Source organism: Sprattus sprattus (assembly GCF_963457725.1).
Source record: "Sprattus sprattus genome assembly, chromosome: 15".
NCBI classification, from domain to species: Eukaryota; Metazoa; Chordata; class Actinopteri; order Clupeiformes; family Clupeidae; genus Sprattus; species Sprattus sprattus.
In genome coordinates, this window is record NC_137913.1 from 18,198,200 (window position 1) to 18,218,895 (window position 20,696).

Here is a 20,696-nt window from a genome sequence, read left to right on the forward strand (position 1 = left end):
TTTGGTCACATACCCCCATAACTCAGAACTGTGTGCTTTCAGCAACTGTTTGGCAGTAGTGTTATCCAGAAAGCTGCTGTCATCAGCCTGAAACCTTTCCAGGCCTCTAATAGGTCAAGGCCCGCAACAGACGACTGAACAAAAGGCGCTAGATTACTCCCTCAGATAGGAGTTAGTTGTTCCAACCAATAGATTGCCAACCACAGCAGATCGTGTTCCATCATTTTCTCCCCCTCTGTAACGGAGCGTTCTGCATTTATGATATGACACTTTTCAGCCTGTGCGCAGTGAACGCACAGGACCCCACGAGTGAATGGGATCACGGCTGACCGTGCACGGGGAGAGAAAAGGTTAATGCGCATATTGATATTAAAGTGGTGCGGCTTCATCATGTCTCTCTGTCGGTCCTTAAAGGTCACCGCTGTTCTCTCTCTCTCTCTCTCTCTCTCTCCCTCTCTCTCTACCCCACAGAGCTCAGTTCACTCGCTGTCAGGGCGCGGCTACTCGGTAAGTGACATTTTCATGCTTCATGGCTTTATGGCAGAATTACAATCTCCACGGCCACTTTTATGGGCCCACAGGTAGACATTTTAATTATGTTAAATAGAGTAATGGAGAAATCATGATATTAGGGACATCACTCTTGGATGACTGACTGATTAAATTGTACAAAGGTGTCCCGCTGCACCTTAAGTAAATGGCCCCCATCTTCGCACTTTTTTTTTTATTTACAGCAATCTCATTCTGCACTCAGGCAGTTAAAGTGTCTTATGTCTCTGTCTTGCTCCACTGGCTGCCACTGCTGCAGCTTTTTACGCCGTCTTCCCAAAGCTCTCCTCTAATTCCTCAGAAGCAATCTCCACTGAGATGGTCTCCCTGGTGCATTGATTCTTCCAGACTCTCTCTAATTATGCACTTTATAGAATGTCTGCTGTTGCTCGGAGATGCACACGGGCCTAATATCACCTGTGGTGGGGGCTTCTGTTGTGTATTCCCATGTGTATCTGTGATGAAGTGAGGAGTAGAATAGTCTTTTCATCCTACTGAGCATTTTCTAGCAAGTTGTCACTGGTGGGCTATTTATATTACTTGAAAGTCGTCGTCGTCGTCGTCGTTGGCAGGCACTCATAAATATGCGCCTGTGTCACGAAGCAGTCATCCTGACACACCCTGACTTGTGCACAGGAACAATCTGATGCTTGTTGCAGAGGTTGATGGCTGAAAGCATGGCGGTAATGTTACATGAAAATGATTGAATTGTTGATTATTTCTATGATGGTGGTATATGATATGAGGGTTTGATTGATACTCTATACTTGCCTTTTGTTCAGAAATGGACTTTTTAGAAAAGATAAGAAAAGGTTGGTGCAATCTGAGTCTCTTCCTTGTGCAGAGTTTTATGTTCAGGACAATAGTCCCCACAATAACCCCAGAGTTATTAAATTAACTGTATTATCTGATTTCCGTTGACAATGCTTATCAGCAGATGACAGCTGTATAAAGAGTATTTTGAACAATCGCACAGTGCTTGAGATAAGGCACATTTCCTTTTTCTTTTTGCATCAAATGGTATGTCACATTCTCAGCCCTCACAGTTACACACTCTGAAGGAAGAAATAAACCAAAAAAAAGGACCTCTCAGAAGCCTCAATGGACCCAATGGCATTAGCTGTCAGATCAGACTGGGGAGGTGGAGGAAAGACAAACCCCAAGCAGCCCCCCACACACACCCACCCACCCACCCCGCCCTCCCTTCCTCATCTTCTTGACACAGAGACAGAGTGAAAGAGAAAGAGAGAAAAAATAGAGAGGCAAGAGGACGGTTGAAAAAAACAAAAAATGGCCGGTGGTGGGGGGTGAAGGGCAGGAAGTCTCACATTGTCAAGCCTCCTGCCTCCCTATCTCGTCACGTTATCTGTGGCGGAGGCCTCTGGGGCGCTCGTGGGCCGCCTCAGGTCCCCGTCTGTGAGCTGCTTGGGCATTGCATGCTGCACGCCGGCCTTATCTGCAGGTGCCCAGGGCTCTGCTGTGGGCCTCAGGGGCCTCTCAGGGGCCCCGGCCAGGATGAGCCGCAGCGGCAAGCAGCAGCGCCTTGGCAGGAGGAAAGGGAGGAGGCAGCGGGGGGGAGTGGGAGAGGGGAAGAGAAACAGAGAGAGTGAGACAGAGACAGAGAGAGAGAGCGAGAGAGAGATGAACCATGAGGATGGCAGGAACAGGGTTATCTGATGGCAAGCCCAGGGTCCCAATCGGCGTAGCCTGCCCCCATTTCACAGAAAAACATCAGCCTGGGAGCTTTTATCTGTCACCAGGCACCAAGAGGTAAAAAAAAAAAAAGCAAATCTCTCCCGACAGTTTGTTTTCCTCTTCTATAGGAGATAACGCCTCCGCTGCCTTGCCCACCATATGTCTGTTGCCTGCCAGGGTCCTGGTATTTGTGAAGTTCATGGTAACACCTACATTCAGACGTAAAGAAAAAAGCAGCGAGGCCTGACAATTTTAGATAGGGACACGGAGGAGGGAAATAAAACCTTCCAGAAATATCTTTGCTATTTTAAAGGCGGATAACTACCAGTCATGATTTATCAGGCAGACCTTCAATGCTGTTTATCGAACACCTTATTCATCACTGCAGCGCGTTTAACATGGAGCAAGTTGCTCAAGCACATTATTCGGGAAAGGGCACTAAAGGGAGCATTAGGAATGTCTTTGTTGATATTTACTGTATGAAAAGACAGAATGTGGTTTCTTAATGGTGAGTGAACAGTAGGGTTTAGAGGAACTCTTTAACTGGTGTCTCTACTTTAGGGTAAGTGTTTTTTGGTGAACAGCACTGTCTCTTTATGCACCTCTTACTTGACTCAATGAAACAGCCCAGTTATATAACTGCATGCTGCTTTAGGTTAAGGCAACATATTTCTTCATTCATATTCCCAAACACCAAAGCCTGCAACTTGATTTCTGAAAACACAATGACTGCTGACTCAACAGGAAATATACAGCATAGCAGCATCCCTCTAAGGTAGATATGGGGTTGTTTATTGGCCCCGCACTGCCCCATCGTTGGTGCTCCATCCAAGCCAGCTTTATGATTATGATGTCAACCGGGCCGTGAAGACAACATCACGCACATCTCCTGAGTTGTTACCTGCTTGTTTTCATTGTGGAGATGGGCTCTAAGGACGGTGATTTATCTTGCTTCCCCAGGCCCTCTTGATAACAGGAGCACTTCGCCATACCTCGGCAGAGGCTGGAATAGATGGCCAAGTGTCAAAATATCTCTGCTGCCATCTCTCCTGCACAGGGACCACAAGGCATAAAGGGGGAGACAGATTGCACAAATGGAAAACGGACCGGCGTGTCGCTTTTGTCCTATATACGTAACCCTGTAGTCAAAATCGTTAAAGGGTCACGCGTATATTTTTCTCTCTTCGGTAAACAGGGAAACTGTACCTGAGTGATCAGTGTGTGTGTGTGTGTGTGTGTGTGTGTGTGTGTGTGTGTGTCTGTGATTCTGTGTGTCTGTGTGTGTGTGTCTGTGTGTCTGTATTTGTCTTTGTGTGTGTGTTTTGAGAAGGTTCGTTGCATTATTTTTTACTTAAGTGGAAACCTGAAGCGTGTGTTTAGGTTCACCCAGAGCACTGAGAGAGACAGCTGGCCCTCTCTCTCTCTCGCTCTGCTTTCCTGCTCACACCCGTTTCTCATTACAATGTTTTGGCATATGTACATGCGTTTTACGCTAGATTAATCTACAATTAAGCACAGCGTTTACTAAGTGATTTGTTTGAAAGAGAAACAAATCAGACAGAACTTGTTCAATTGATTTAAATAATTACTCTCGTGACCTTGTCTTTTGGTCCAAATTGATGTTGTCTTCCCTGGAAGTTATTTATAGAAGGGTCCTTATCAGTTGAAAAGATTCTGGTCATGTGATTGCTGGAGTGCATGGTGAATGCTCTGGCTGTTTTTACAAAGTGGCACTGATTCGTAGGATGACATTTAAAATGAATACATCCTTGTTTACTCAAAAACCTCTGTAACGAGGAACAAGCAGCCTGAGTTGTACCCTTTTGTCTTAGTGCATGGAAAAGGTTGTTTAACTTCAGCTTGTGTCAGGAGATACCCTCTGGCCTTCAGGTCTATAAGCGGAGCACAGCCTTTGTCCTGCAAGTCTCACCTCTTCTCAGCACAACATTGACTTTCACCATATCCTCTTGCATCCCCCTCCGTAATCCCATCCAGCGACATATCACCCCCAAACATCCAGTGCCTTCATGGGCCTTGCAGGTGTCCGAATAACATCGGCCTCTGCACACAGTGAAAATTAGTAAAAGAAACCAATAGCCCAGCAGGACGGGGCTAAAGCACTGACATTGTCTGCCTTTCCTGTGGGGCTCTGTCTGTCAGAGCCTTGCACCATGAGGGCTGTCCGGGGTTGAAAAACCTATTTGTTTATCCCCGTGTGCGGGCTCGCTTCAGAGCAGAGGCCCTGCTGCTGCGCTCTCGCTTGGGGACCTAGGCTGTTGCCGCTAGCAACAGATAAAAATTGCTGTTAACCACAGCAGGGTCCACAACACATCAATCACGCAGACCCCAGATAAAGGCTTTAGGCTTTTGGGGGCCCTTCTGAATGGCGGTTTGAAAAATCCTTTCCAGTGACTGCACAGCCCAATGGAGGAGGCCAGATTCATTCAGGCAGTCAGGGGAAACTTAATTTTCACCTTGTACGGGTTCTTTTCATATATATTTTTTTTCTACCTCCCTTCTCCTCCCTCCAATGGAGATGCATTGAAACCGCAGAGCACAAAAGGTATTATTGGAGAGGTCATTTGAATAAAATGGCCATGTGATGACCCGGTCACAGAAAGTGCCAGAATGCCTCATTCGTTCCACATTTACTCTTAATTGCTTTTGCCACTTGGAGTTGCTCCTCAGGCTGACTGTTTTGCATGTAGCATTGTCGCTACCCACCTGGAGAACAGCCGCTAACCATACCCAAGATTTACTGCCCCCTCCTCATTTCACAGCTTTTGTTTAATGCCTATTCAAAAGCTTTTATCAAATCAATGGCATTTAGTCAAAATGGCTTGTTTCATTCAATGTGCTTTTAGACCATTTTGTAGAAGGATTTAGAGAGTGACATTCCTGATACTGTTCTTTATTGTGGGGTGATGAGAATAATGAGACAATATCGGATCCAGAAACACAGACTTATTTAGTTCACATTTATGTTTGTTTGACAGTTTATCTGATAATTTGAAGGAAGTTGTTGAGTCAAAGTACTTTGTTATTATGGCTGACAAAGGTATATTTCATTGATTCGGTCTGCATTAGAGAAAATACTTAATTCTACATTGCAACCGTATGAGTTTTACCGCATGTGTTAGCAGCTCTGCTGGCTTTGCTACAAATAAACCAATATCTAAGCCCTGTTCTCTACTTGCTATGGCACAATCAGGCCTCAATTACATCCTACTTCCATCTCTAAAAGCTCTTAACGCAGCCTTGAATGCTTTAATGAGCACTGTAATGAATGCTCAGTGTGTTTGGCAATTCTCCTAGATATTACTGTGCCTTTTATGGACCATTATAACATACAATTTGCATCAGCAAATTACAATGCTCAATATCATTATCCAACTAAGACCTGATCATAAATTAAAGCTCCAATTACAAGCGTCGGCCTGTTGGGACAGAGCGATCAGTGCCCGTCTCCGAGAGGAGAGGAGCGGTGAGGGATGTCTCCTCCTGGTTGCCTGGATCCTCGGCGGAGGCATTTATTCAGATAATCGGACCGGTCTCTTTTCTGCTTCCTGCTCCAACCTTAAAGGCCACATTAAAAGCTCATTAAGGGGGAGAAGGGGCCGGGGGTGGAGTGGTTGGGTGGGGCAGAGCTACCCGATGAGAATCAGGATCGCTTACCTCCCTGCTGTCGAGCACAATCTCATTTGCCGTCCGCCTTTAAAGGGGAGGTTAATAGCATGTGCAACTCAATAAAACTGAGAAGCTCCACTGTCACTGAAGAGCTGTATTTTCTTATTAAAAATGGCTTCGGCTGCTGTTTTTTTCCCTTCCGACTGGCCCTTTTCTCGCCTTCCTCTCTTTCCTGTTCATCACATTTTTTTTCCGACTCACTCTTTTCTACCCTCTCCTCTACCGAATTCCTAATCGCTGCCCTTTGTCTCGGCATGGACTGTTCTCCCCTCTGTGGAGTTCTTATGCAATAGATGGACCACTCTAAATTACTCTGATTTATTGCACTGTGGCACATTAATAAAGGTATATGCAGATGTGTGGCTTGTCTTGAATGCACATGACTGAGGACAACCCCTTGACTGCTCCACTGAGTATTAAAGGCTAATCACCGGCTTTGGGGAAGAATAATCACTTGTGTTATATGCAATTTGGGGGATTCATTACGGCTCAGTATTTACAGGGACTAGTCAATCTTCATGCACACACACCGGCTTCATTAGTTCACTTAGCTTGCATCGCACATTGAGTCTCTTTCTGACATTTTACTCCACCGTACAGAATTTCTCTTTCAAGCTCTTGTCTCCGGTGTGCTAACTGCTTTTTTTTTGTATTTTAACGTGGAACAAAACAGGAAATGGCTGTGATGCCTGGGTTTGCCTGTAATCTGCGACCCGTGGCCAAATCTCCACAGGAGAAGGGGGAACAAAAGCGTTTGCAGCGGATGGCTGGAGGCGGAGTGTAGACCTCCTCCACCGTGAGACAAAAGGCCCGCAGGCCTCACCGAGCCCCGAGAGTCTCCACCGCCAAGTAAACAAAGCCTGAAATTAGGGGGAGCCTGGGGCTGACAGGGTTTAACACTAGCGCTAAAATGTTTCTTTTATGGCCCTGGTGAATTCCAGTGTGGGATTTTCAATGCCTGCTGTTTATTTTATTTTATTTTTATTTCATAATTTAGTGTGTGTGTGTGTGTGTGTGTGTGTGTGTGTGTATGTGGGTAGACACATTTGAAGTACTAGTACCTTTGCTTCTCTGAGGCTAATATGAAGTGTTAAAATCCTACACACATTTATTTTTTTTTAAAGTTGGAATGTAGGAATCTCCATGCCATCCAATTGAAATATCCAGTCTGTTCTTTCTCCGGTGGACAGATCACACAGTGATGAACCATGTCTGGGCCTAGGTGTCATTTAAAGAATCTCACACACTTATTCTCAGAAATGATTCGGCAAACCAACAGCTTTCTCCTGTGTGAGCATGTGGTTCACAAAAGCATGCAAAGTTAGTAACTAGGTCATGTTTTGCCATTCAGCTTCTGATCACTCAACGAAAACCACAATTTTCTTCCATCTGAGACCCAGGGCTTCGCTCCGCTTCTGGAACTCTCATGTCAGCGCAGACACTCGTTTGATTTTCTGTCAAGGTTTTTTTTATTTTTTTTTTTTGCATTCCACTAGCTACCTCTGACATAGTCAATGCAAAACATGTTCCCCCTTACCATCAACACAGACACACACTCACGCATACACACCCAAAACCAACCAACCCCCACCACACACAAACACACACACATCTTGAGGAGATGCAGGTAGGCAGGCAGATGACAGGAAAAGCGGTCTCATCAGGCATGTAGCTGATCCTGTTCTGTGTTGTGCGAGGGAAATGACTGTTAATGACAGCGTGGTGCTCTCCCTCGAGACCGCTCCCAGCAGCAGTTGAGGGCCAGCAGGCGTTTTTATGCAAGCCTCTGCGCTTCCAGCAGCTACAAAGCAAAACAAAAGCAGAGCAACAAAGCTGCGGTTTTCACACCATCACTCCCTCTCACCTCGTTCCACTGCGGTTTGGCCCCTCAGGCTAACAGATGCACCATCTAGGTGCAACCAAGACTTCCTGTGACGTGGGTTGGTGGCTTGCTGCACACACGAGCAGTCACAGCCACTGAAATTGCTCTTTCTCTTTTTTGGTCTTTTTTTTGGTCATTCTTCTTTTATTCCCTCCCCCGTCTGTCCTCCACAAGTGCTCTGAGACCAGTGCATAGAGGCAGACTGATGACTGGGCCTCTCGCTGCGCTTCCCCCCTACGTGCTCGCGCACACGCCAGGCAGATTGCTGCGATTGAGGAGGAGTTTGTGTTTGGAGAAGATAGCGTAATTACATCCCCATCTCCATTGCCTACAAGTGGCCTTGGCCCCTGCAGTGGGGCAGGGGTCCCCTCAGCAGCTGCTTAGGGCTGATGCATGACAGAGAGGCAGATTTTGGATTTGCCATGTGCAGCGCAGATATTTTCCTCCCAATGCAGATTTTTGGGAGTCTGTATAAGGAAGGGAGGTTTTTGCTTCTCGTCTCTTCTTAAGGTAGACCTGTTGTGAGGTGATCCACCCTCTCCTAAATGCCTCTGGGGCTTCAGGATAGAGAGATATGGTGGCCCGTATTGTACAAACATATTGCTACCATAGACTTTTATCCTGCGCACACACAGTGGGCCTTCATTTCAGTGCCGGACAACTGGTAGTGAGCAAAGCAAAGAGCAACGAGCAAAGTCCGGCACTGATAAATAAACTTGAACACAGCTAATAACCTGAAACACCTAACCGTCTTGTAAACAACTCATACCTTTTGAATATTAAACACTAGTTTTATACAGGAATCCCATTACTTGGTAAAACCTACCCAACTTGCCTTAAAACTCTTTCCTTTCCCTCATTAATATCCTTTCATACACCATGTTTTGGACAGTGAGGCTGTGATCACTCAAATGGCCCCAGCTCAGGTGCTGGGTGTTGAGACGGTATGCGTATGACATGTACCTCAGATCACAGCCAGAGTGCTCACCAAAAGCCTAGTTAAACATCCATGTCTCTCTGGGACTCTCTCCCAGTGCCTGATATGACCAACGCTGTTTTGGAGCCAGCGTGATGGCACAAGGCATGCAGAGCTGCAATCTCATTGGGCAACTCCGACTCGGAATGCCCTGCGTGGGCCAATCTGGTGGCTCGCCTCCTGCTCGGAGATGGCAGCAGGGTGTCCTGGCGCGGCCAGGCTTCATTACGCCTGCCAGATGGGCCGAGAATTAGATTCCAACTCCCACGATGGCGGGGTGGAAGCCGGGAGGGAGGGAGGGAGAGAGAGAGGGAGAGAAAGAGAGAGAAGGGAGGAGAAAGAGTAGAGGTAGAGAGGTGGGAGAGAACACACACATAGGAAGAGGGAGGGAGGAAGGGAGAGAGAGAGAGAGAGAGAGAGAGAGAGAAATGGTTTTTGTTTTCATTTACACTGCAAGTTATTACATTTTAATGTAACACCTCTGGGACTCAGAAGCATTAAATGGCTGTTCTTGAATAATCGACAGTAACTGCTAGGAAATGCTGGGGAGAAATGAAATTGGTGAGTGCAGCAATTTGGCACAGTGATTATGGGCTCCTTCGAGGCACTTCCTGATGATTTAAGAATGCTAACATTTAAGCAAGTCAGTTCTCATTACTCTTCAAGGTTAAATCCAGCTGCTTCCGAGGGGGAGGCGCCAACATGCTGGAAAATAAGTTCTCGCTCACTGTATTTTTCTCCCCACTCTTGGCCTTGGCCTTGGCTTTTTTTTTCAGCTGTAGCACGTCTCTTTTTCATGCAAGGCCTCTCTGAAAAGACCATTGAAATAGTGGGGTTGTAATATCATCTGGTATTGCCTCAGATACATTGCATTCTATGTCTGCCGTGTTTTCGTGGTCAATTTCATTAAGAAGCAGCTCTCCAAATATGATGCTACATTCCCTCATTTTGTTCCCCCTTGTGCACCAGATGAATTGACTGTCAGTGGAGTGTCTTTGTCAGACGATTACCTTCCCCACTCATTCATAGCTTTTCCCTGCACATCCTCAAATCCGATTAGGTGACACAACACTGGTTTGGCTCCCCTGCACATCAACCGTATGAGAAAGGTTATAACAATACAGAAATGATTTCTTTTCCATTACTGGCCGTCTGATCTTCTAAAGCGTGTTTACCTGGAAGGCATTTGTCACCGGGGTGCGGAGGGTCTCAGCTGGAAGCGTGCGAGAACACCGCCTATGCAAATGCACTCATTTTATCTGGCCGTGATAAATTCTGCCACGTCTCAACGACCTGGAATAAGGAAACAGATGGGTTTTACTTTTATCTGCAGGTTTTCTCAGGCAGGAGGTGTCAGAGTGTGTCCCGCAAAGGAAAAGGAAAAAGAAAAAATACCGTGGTACATGACAAGAATGTTAAAGACTGTTGTTATGTAGTCTTGAAATGCAAAGAAGAAGATGCTAGCCAAACTCCCTACTTTACTCTTTTCAGATTCAGAAGAATGTCAGATGTTTTTCTGGTTTTTGGTCTCCTCTTTTTTTCTGTTCCATGGCTAATTCAACTCAATCAGCATAGCCAGGTTAAGCACAGAAGCCATCCGTGGTTTTAAAGCTCCTTCTATTATTTAGTGTGGATTGCCTGAAGCAGCTAACACATCCCACGACGATCCAGAATCTTCCTGGTGGCCGCCTCAAGACTTCCTTTTACATATGTGCAAATTATATATGAATCCTCCTGAAACAATTCATACCTCACCATGCTCGTGCTTAGCACAATTTTTTGAGTGGTAAAGGATTTTTTTCTGTCCCTCTGGATTTTTTCTTTTCCTAAAATGCAGAGGCATGTTTTTTCCATACACCTCAGATTTCTCTCAGGCCAAGTGAGGTTATTTTACACGTGGTTGAATCGCGTTCCCCTGAGGCTCTCCTGTGGTGGTGTACACTAGGCTAAGCATTTTATACCCATTAACTTCCCCCTAATGACATTTAAAGAACATGTTGCATGTTTTTACAGCCATTGTATTATGCATAAGGTACAGACTGCATACATGACTCAAGATGAGCTGTGTTTCAAAGAGCGAGCCAACTGCACACTCTGGATATGTAAATAGCAACTATTTCACCTGAAGCCCCTATGATATCAACACTAACATGCCAGGTTGTCAGGAGCATGAAAAAGTCAATGAGAGAGTTTCATTTAAGTCCTGCCATTAAGTCGTCCATTACCGCTAAATACGGTGAGAGGAAACTGATTTCTTTCTCCACCCCGGTGTGTTTTGAGAATCCATTGCATCATCTACTCCAGGACCATCAGACCAGCTGACGTTAGGTCTCCTGACAGGCTGCCCGCCTTACCTAGCAGTGAAATAATGCCATTGGCTAGAGGTATGCATTTGGTAATTCAGCTGCCAACAGCTCGTTTATGGATATTATGAATACATTCATCACTCTCTGCTCTGCTTTAATTCACATTTATTGTTTTTAGACTGGCTTAAGGCTTGTCAGTGGCAGTGGCAGCTTGAAAGAAATCTCAAATTAAATTAAAATTGCTCACTCACCCAAAACAAAAGCCCCCGCATCCCTTAAAGATTACACATCTGTTCCTTAACTTGTCTCCGCCACCGCACACACACACACACACACACACACACACACACACACACACACACACACACACACACACACACACACACACACACACACACACACACACACACACACACACACACACACACACACACACACACACACACACACACACACACTAAAACATGTCAATCCCTATCTGCTCTGTAATTTAAATGATTCGTGCCAGCGGGGCCAACGAGTGCTTCATCATGTTAAAGTGCCCATGACATTACGGATGGAGCGCACGTCCCTGTGCAGCCAGCTATGGTGATGTATCTGGAAAGAGGCTTCAGGGCTGGCTGAATCAGGAAGAGCAGGGGAGGCCAAAGCCGTGAGAGAGACCAGAGGCCTGGCCCCACTGCTCACTGGTCACTCTGGACAGAGCAGGCTTGATCAGAGGCCAGCTGTGCTTTGTGCCAATGGCAAACCACACATACATTCATCCACATGCATTGGGACAGTCTTGAATTGAATTGCTGTCATGGAGACACAGTATGATTTCATTTTCGTTTTTATGCAGTGTAACACCGATTAAGGTGTGAACTCGATGTTTTATCTCTAAACAGTATACTCCTGCATCATGAACATCTCTTACAAACACGTACATTCCTAATTGCATGCATCAACACATAGCATGCACATCTACTCACTTACTATCACCTGTAATATGAATATCATATATTGTAATTTCCCCATATTACTTAACCAATAATATGGTAGGCCAATGGTGATAGTGAGCCGATGTTAAATGACAGGAGTCTCATATAAAATCCATGCATTGATCATAAAATGCATGTGTTATCATTCATAAAAATGTGCTAATAAAAATCAACATACAGTATATATGTTAGGGAGCAGCAATCATTTGTCTTGCTTTCTCTCCTTCTCTTTCTCTGCTGTTATAATGCACACCAACTCAGGCCTCCACACTTGTTTTGAAAAATGCAAAACACACCTCACAATCAGTCAGTTCCATGTACTTGAAGAGGCTCAAAACAAACAACCACAGTGGGAGGATTAAGAGAAAGATAATTTCCACCGCCGATTCGCAATTATAACAGCCTCCGAGGTGTGCTTTGTAAAGTTTCTCACCGTTTCAGAAAGCCGCCCCCGCAGCTATAAAGGTCCTCCACAAGATGCACTCGAAGTGATACACTATTTCCCCCCGAGTTGCGCTTTCTGAAATTTCACAACTTGATAGCGGTTAGAGCGGCGCAGATAGTCAGATAAAATCTCGCCTTTTTTTTTTTTTTTTAGAAATGTGTGTGTTGGTGAGGGGGGGGTGTAACAAATGCGCAAAGTGAAAAAGGAACAGATTCTGTGCTCCTTGGGCTCTTAACGAGGTGTTATCTCGGTTTCGATTGACACGTCTCTGCGGGCTGCAGGGTTGAGTGAGTAACCTTGCGCAGGTGTCTGTGTAGGCTGAGGCACGGAAAGGCAGGGTGAGGGTCACGAAGAAGGCCCTGCTGACTGCAGCGTGTGCTGTTCACACTCCCGGTGAGAGAACTGCACGTGTGTACTCATCCTACCTGAAGCTTTTTGATACTTATGTTATCTCTCTATGTTGTTCAGTTACTTTTAAAGGAGCTTCTATCGTCTTCAAAGAGAGAGTGACATTTCTGTTCGAAGCCACACAGGGTGTATGGCACACAGTGTTCTTATTCAAGCTGTCCCGAGCTGTCATTTTCTCTCTGACTACAGTAGCCAACATTTTGGGCGTACTTTAGCATGGCCATCAAAACCACTACTAAATCTTTAATCTTAATGCCACTAGAGAAATACAAAATAAATAAAATAATCCATTTCTGTTAATGGCGCTGAACACATTTAGGCTTTAGTATTTTAAAGTTTTACCCACGAGGCCATAAGATGAGCGATGGCCCACGTAGGCACTAATGTGGCCTAAAATGGCCCATTAGACTGTTCCCACAGGGACAAGCAGGAGTACAACACAGAGATTCTATCAGACATCAGTGCAAAACTAGCATGGCCTCTCGTGCTGCACAGAAAGACAGTCTGGCGTAAACTGGCGTATTTTCGTCAGCTTATCTTCCCCTGTTTGGGTGTTATTGCTGATTATCATAACCCATAATTGGAGATTCCTGATTGTTTTGTGATGATGTAAGATGGAACATGCCTGATAACGGAGGGCTTAAACTTTGCTGCTCACGTATCATTTGGGTTGGGAGTTAGGAAGTCCACTCTCTTTTTTTCTTTTGCTCTGGCTGCTCTCATTCTAGTGCACTCTAGCATTCCTTCCCTCACTGTGTTTGGTAGAATAATGTACTTAAGATGACGCATACCTTTAGAGTGTCTGCACATACAAGGGTTTTCACCTTGGTCTTGAATTGAATTCAATTTATTTTTTCCACGGCATAACAACACTATAGTTTCAAAATTCAGAACTTCTCATTTGGCTTGAGCTCTTAAGCATTTTTTATTTTTATTTCAACACAGACTGACCTTAGCCTGTCTACAAATGAATATAAAAGTTGGCTGTGAAAGTGAAGCAAAAATGTATGGTACTACTTAAGACTGCATAAGACTGACATGACACCATCATAACCAGGACGCGACACCTATCATGAACATGAAGCCGTCTTTATGACTGTTAATTACTGTTATCCTCAAAGGCCTAATTATCAGATTTACAGAAACTATTTAGCCTTATGTGTTAACATTACATACATTGTATGTGGTTGGTTATTCGAAGGGGTAGATGTATTTTGTTAATTAAAATGTGAAACTACAATTCGGTGTGGTTTTGAGTGGTGAGCGCTTGTGTTTTGTACTTAAATATTGTGTGTAATATTTACTTGTTAGCAAAGTTATGGAAAGCATGTATAGCCTACAGTGCAAATGGTGCAGAATGAAGCTTTAGTTTTATATTTAAGTTGGTCATTTATTGTAAATCATATGTGAATAGTGCTGTAGTTGAACATACAGTTACCTTTATTTTATGAATACATGTTATTTATAGTTTGAGACTGTTTACTTTAGCAGTGTAATTGTCTTGAAGTTTACTTTCACTACTCCATAAGGTACTGGAGGCGGCAGCCACTGTGGTGCACAGCAACATATACGAGAGTTGTCATTGGGCCAATCAAGTGCTATCAAGGTCTCAACCCTCTACCCACACATCAGAAACACAATGTAGAGTCCCAGGGTGTGTGGAGAGGTGCCTGCAGGAGGCAGGCATGCAGAGGTTGTGGGTTACATCAATAAAAGAAAAAGTATCCCTTTTGCTTTTGTAAAGCTATTTAAAAACATTTGACAGTGTGGTAACATTTAATGGCATCTTAATGAAAAGTCTAAATTGTCCCACTGTAGTGGAGGTCAAGGGAATTATTCATGACACTGTTATAGAATAATTTGACAGTGTAATAACACTTAATTACGTTTTAATGACTAGTCCAAATTGTACCACCATAGTTGAGGTCAAGGAAAATATTCATGGCCCAATTATTGTCTCATGACAGCCAATGTCAAAACCAACCACATATGACAGTTGTGGACAATGTTAAGCAAGTTTCTTTAAGTTTGATCATTAGGCCTGCTATGGTGAATGAAAGACAGATGATGTTGTCTTGGTAAATGTCAAGTTGTCGTAACAGTCATCCCAAACAATCTTAACTTTGCATTCAAAATGGCATAATTGACCGAATGACACTTAATGACAAATGTCATAAACATTGATAAAGACTCCTTTATATTCATGACAGGTGTTAGTTTTAGTCTTATCCACACCCCTTCATGTGTTACCAAATGTATTTGCACTGGTAAAGGGTGTCTTGCAGTGCAAAAGAAAAACGTGCAGAGTTTCTTCTGTGTTCTATTATGTGGTACAATTTCCTGACAGGATTTCCTCTCTTTCAAAATTCTGACAGTTTTTTTGTCATATAGCAGAGCTGACAATGGCCTTTTCATTAGGCAAATAAGCACCTTCACTGGTACACAGAAAACCTTTCAGGTGTTATTTGTGGTTGCAGTGTTATAAAGATACAGAACTAATTAGTCTTAGGTGTTATTTTGTTCTTTGCCTTTTGCACATCTTCTTTCCTTGTACAATTTATCTTTGTTTTTCTAGGTAAATGATACATTTAAGTATAAATAAGGTGGAAGACCTTTTTCTTTTTTGGAATAAATGGACAATTTGGAACAATCCATCATGAATACTAAGATACACAGATCCATTACATGACAAACCTTTATTGAAGTAAAGCACAGCAACATTGAATGAGTCCGCTTTAACCATGCACTCAGCTTCTTCCACTTCAAAACACAGGAGACTTCTTATGCTAAGGTTGCTAACTTCACATAATAACAGTTCTCACCACAAAAAGTTTTTCAGTTTTTTGTTCTCACAAGGGCAGCTTGTTCAGAGCTCTTGAGGAGGTAATATTATCAACCCCAATATATTAATAACAAAATAACTGCTATTTCTCATTGAACTGAAAAATATAAACAGAAATATTTTAACAGATGGAGATACTCAACTCAGTAGCTCTTTGTTTCCTTCCTTGGCCATCATTGTCTGAAGTCAGAAATGCTATCCATTGTTAGGTAGCAGCAATTTGTAGCAGCCTCAGAGGGAGCAGCTTAATCCATGTCCTAATTGTTAAGGGAAGTCGCCACAATGCTCCCAACCTGCCTGATTTGGAAAGCAGATGATGGGGGAAGGGGGGGGACAGAGCCTGACAATGGATAGCTGCACATCCACCTTTGTGGAGAAGGGAGATAAGACTGGGGCTCGGTGGGGATTGGAAAGGAGAGACAGCAGCCTAAGGCAGTGCCCCAGCCTGGATTAATGAGGTCCTTGCGTCTACCAGAGAACCGTCAGCCCGGTGATGGAGAAAGCGGGGGGGTAGAGAGCGAGGAAGCTTAAAGATGGTCATTTCCTCCTCCAACTCTTGGCCATGTAGTTGTTTGCGTGAGGGGAAGGATGAGGGTTCTGAAATGGGTGCTGAGCCTGAGGCCGTGACTGTTTTATCCACACAGCAGCATTCGCTATATGTGGTTTCGTCAGTTAAATAGTGTGGTTATTAGACAGCTGGTGTAATGGATTTGTTCCTGTGCTTTCTCACTTTATCTGCAGGCCACCATTTTGTCATTTAGTCTGTCCACCATTTTAACTTTTGTCCCTTGATGTGCATTTAATTGACACTGTAACTTCCTACGGATGTGAGAGAGGTATCGTTGTCAAGGGTGTTGGAACGATAACAATTAATCAGGTGAATTCCATCTCCTGTGCTTTTTCAAGGCCATTATGTGACATCGAGTGAAGGGGCGAATCTGGAGATGAAAAATACTTTTAATTTCAAGTGCCAGAAACTTCTCGACTTGATGGTGCCCATATATTCTCAGCGATGCCTTTAGATTCCGCTAATGGAATCTCAACATTCTTTCCCTCTCTGCTCTCCGTCTGCCCGTGGCACTTGTAGGATCATTTGATTTCAGCTAATAACTGGTGTTAGCCTAAAGAAAGCCAGAAATGAAATCTACCTTCCCCTGGCTCCTTTGTCAACTGTATGAAACTATCTGACTCTTTGTCGAGGAAGGGGGAAGAGGAAAACAGCATGAAATTCTGACAGCACAAAGACTATGCCTCTCCCTAAATCCTATGCGAGAATTTTCTCTGCAGAGCACATGACTAACAGGTTTGAAAGCCCTTCCCCCAATCCCCCCCCCCCCCCCTCTACAATTCCCCCCTCCCTTGGATCCAATCAAGTAGAATACCAGGCACTTTAAAATGACTTGGGCCCTAATTTTGTTAATATATTTTTTCTTTGGTCTGTGTAAATGAAAATACATCCCCGTTGACACATTCATAGCGTGCAGCTTTTTATTAGGGAAGTGGTAATGAACTGTGAACACGCTGCTTCCTTTAATTTGGAGCTGAGGTATCGGCTATTTCCATGCATCCTCTGCCTAATGCCATATTATTATTCCATCCAGACATGCCTGGAAATTAACTGTGGCATTTATTTTCCAGTTTTTTCTCATTGTTTATTACATTTTCTTCACGACAGGACAAGTTACTTCTCAAAAGCACATTGCAAGGTGTAAATCTGAGTTTGTCTATGCTGAGAAGAAGAAGATTAAATACCAGTACTTTTCCAGGACTAATTTGTATCTGGCAGTTCACGCAGCAAATCAGTTTTAAAGCTTTCAAATGGATTTCAAACTAATTATATCAAAAAAACAAGCCCAGTATGAAAACAGTATGAACTGATAAAATTGTGATACAAATGTATGATGTAAACGTGTAATATTGAAATACATATTTTTTCATGTAGGTGACACATTTACAGAAAAGTACCTGCCCTTAACCGCAGGCATATAACATACACATTGCACACACATTGTTAATTTGAATAAAACTTATTAAGAAAGCTGTGGATATGTGAGTATGCAAACTTGTGAAGTATTGCACCCTTTTCAAAAATCCACCTTAATTAAAAGCTATGTAGCTGTAAATTTGACGCTTTTGACTGAGAAAGACAGTGATGGAAACTACATGCATAATTAACGCCCAGTGCTCTTTGTGCAAAGTGTTAGATTTAGGCATCAGCCCTGAATATGTAATAACCATCCTTCATGTCGGAATGGGATATGTGAATGTGTATCAATCCTTTGTCATTTTTAATGCCAGGCCGTATCCTTCAGACGCGACAAGTTCAGATGAGCTAGTGCTGCAATTACAACAGTGGGAATAAATGGTTGGAGAGCTCGAGATAGAATAGCTCCACTCTGCAGATGAGGTGTCCCGCTGTTCTCTACAAACCCTCTGCCCATCACCCTTCCTGCCCCCCTGTGTTACCCCCCAACCTCATAGGACACCTACAATTAGGGACCGCAGAGAACAGCACGCCGGCATTTTAGGATTGTGTGTACAAAGGGAAAGCTAATAGTGTTTGGGACATGGCCAATCACAGGGAAGGAAAATAACATGGAAATCTTTCACTTATTGACCCCCCAGCAGCTCTCAAAGTGTGTCAGGTCCATCACCAATTTGATAGTTGAATCCAGGTTCCATCTCTGTACAGAAGCATTCGACTACAGTTTCAGACACATCTGTACAGTGTCTGTACCAGAGGTGCTTACTTCAGGCAAGGCATTATGGCAAGAGCGGCTTATTTCTTCTAGAACGGGGAAATTAGGCAGAAGTTTGGTGGTCCCTGTTCTCCTGATTGTGATTCACTTTTGTCTGTGTAGCACAGGTTTGAAAATCTCCGTCTGAAGCCGTTGGAATAGCTCAACCTCCGGGACGCTCCTGCTCAGCCATTGTTTTGACTGGTTTTGACAGTCTAATGCTCGAGGGGGAAACAGACAGAATGAGATGCAAATTGGACTGTTTGTGTGTAAGCGCAACACGTTGACAGTGGGTGTTTGTGCGTAATCAGTGATGCTAATGCTGTTGTTCTTCAGGATTACGCCAGCACACGCGTGCGTGTGTGTGTGTGTGTGTGTGTGTGTGTGTGTGTGTGTGTGTGTGTGTGTGTGTGTGTACGTGTGAATACATGTGCATTCGTTTGTGTATGCAGGTCTTTAGAGAAAGGCCATATTTACACAAAGACACACACAAAGACACACACACACACACACACACACACACACACACACACACACACACACACACACACACACACACACAAAAAAAATCCCCAGCCTGTTCTGATCATAGGTGTTAGGGGAAATGGTTAAAGTGTTGGGCCTGTAATGGAGTCTTTTTGAGAGCTGGCAGGCTGGGCTGAAGGGAGAGGTACTCTGTAATTGAAATGCAGTCACAGGGTGGTGCCAGCAGCCACGGCAATCTCTCTTTTTAATTCGCACCTTGGAAACGGAGGAAAAAAACACACCAGTAACCGCTGCAGCACAACACATTTATTAAAAATGTCCGGCTCCGTGCCCTTGTTAAGTGTTGCTGTTTATCATCAGCCATCATCATGGACAATGTATTCACTAATAGAAGCTGCTGTAATGGGGCACCCTGACCCTTCCGTGCCACTGGGCTGAAACCATTCCAAGCCTGCCGGCCAGGACTGCTTTATCAAGTGCTGCAGTAGACAGTAGGGGTAGGCAAACGAAAGAGGAGTTTTGGGATTCTCTACCTCTCTAACCTTGCTGAGTGTTAGGTGAATTCGCTCAAGCTATCTCACGATTACGGAGTTGTAGATCGGTATATTTATTCAGTAACAATTGCAATCGGGCTCACTTACTGCGCAAGGATGAAGCCACGCTCAACGTAAAAAGTTATTTTGTGTCATCCCAACTGCACTTTCTGTAATGCAAGGATGTCAGTTTTATACAGGGTCGAACAAGCACATTGATCGCACTTATTACCTCTGAGCTTACCCAAACATGGACAAAAGGTTCCTTCCCGCCAGTGGCGGTTCTACAGGTTAATACGCCCCGGGCGAGGCCCCAAATCCGACCCCCCCCCCCCGATTTTTATTTTATATATATATAGGCTATATTTATAACTAAATAAATGAAAGATAAAATTTGCACAATTGCACAAATCCTTTACAGAGAAGTTTAAATAATCATAATAATAAACATGCCCTTACTGCCTACATGCTAAATATCTGTCATTAAACGCTATATTAACTTATTTCAGGGAGGAACAATTAGCTGCTTGGTTACTGCCTAGAATTATATGCATGCCACACTTCAACTTATTCCTGGAAAACTATACTTTGTCACGAAGGCAAATGGCAAATGTTCCGTCTTTGAAACTGCCTACAGAAGATATGAACATTCCGTTGGCTAATTACACGGTCCAACGTCAATGATGAACCTAAAACTGAACGTGTAACAGTTTTGTTGCAAAGCACAGTCTTATCTTGTGTTTGTTGAGTTAAAACCGATTTATTGTTGTATAATCATAGGGAGCAGAATGGCAGGCTAACAAATGTAAGAGTTATAGCCTACCACCAATTAACATTAGCCTTTCATCACTTCATGGATACCGTCATCAAACAGAGAGAGCATAGTGGCATACCTTTATGTTTTGCTCGTTTCTCCTCTTCTTCTTTTCTTTTTTTCCCCGAAATTTGGCACCTGACGGATTTTTGCATTTTCCTATCCATCTCTGTGCTTATTTTGCACTCGACAATCAACACATTCTCCATCCCCCAACACCGTCAGTACAGAAGTTAAGACTAAACCAATTCACCTCGACCTTGGTGACACATAATCGTTCAGTATTACCTATTTGTATAAGCCATTTCACACAATTCAGAAAAACAAAAAACGTGCAGGAATTATAGGCCTGTAA

The 20,696-nt window shown here is 43.8% G+C and overlaps 1 protein-coding gene across 8 annotated transcripts in view; it reads left to right on the top strand.

Moving 5' to 3' along the window:
- Positions 1–20,696, top strand: part of fbrsl1 (fibrosin-like 1) — a 229,017-nt gene that overhangs the window by 87,412 nt on the left and 120,909 nt on the right. For 6 of the 8 annotated variants that reach the window (XM_080852790.1, XM_080852788.1, XM_080852784.1 and 3 more), the window contains exon 4: positions 472–507. The exons of the other annotated variants lie outside the window; for them this stretch is intronic. In XM_080852790.1, the coding sequence (XP_080708916.1) occupies positions 472–507 (36 nt within the window). The remainder of the gene's footprint in view (positions 1–471; positions 508–20,696) is intronic. 8 annotated transcript variants of the gene reach the window in all.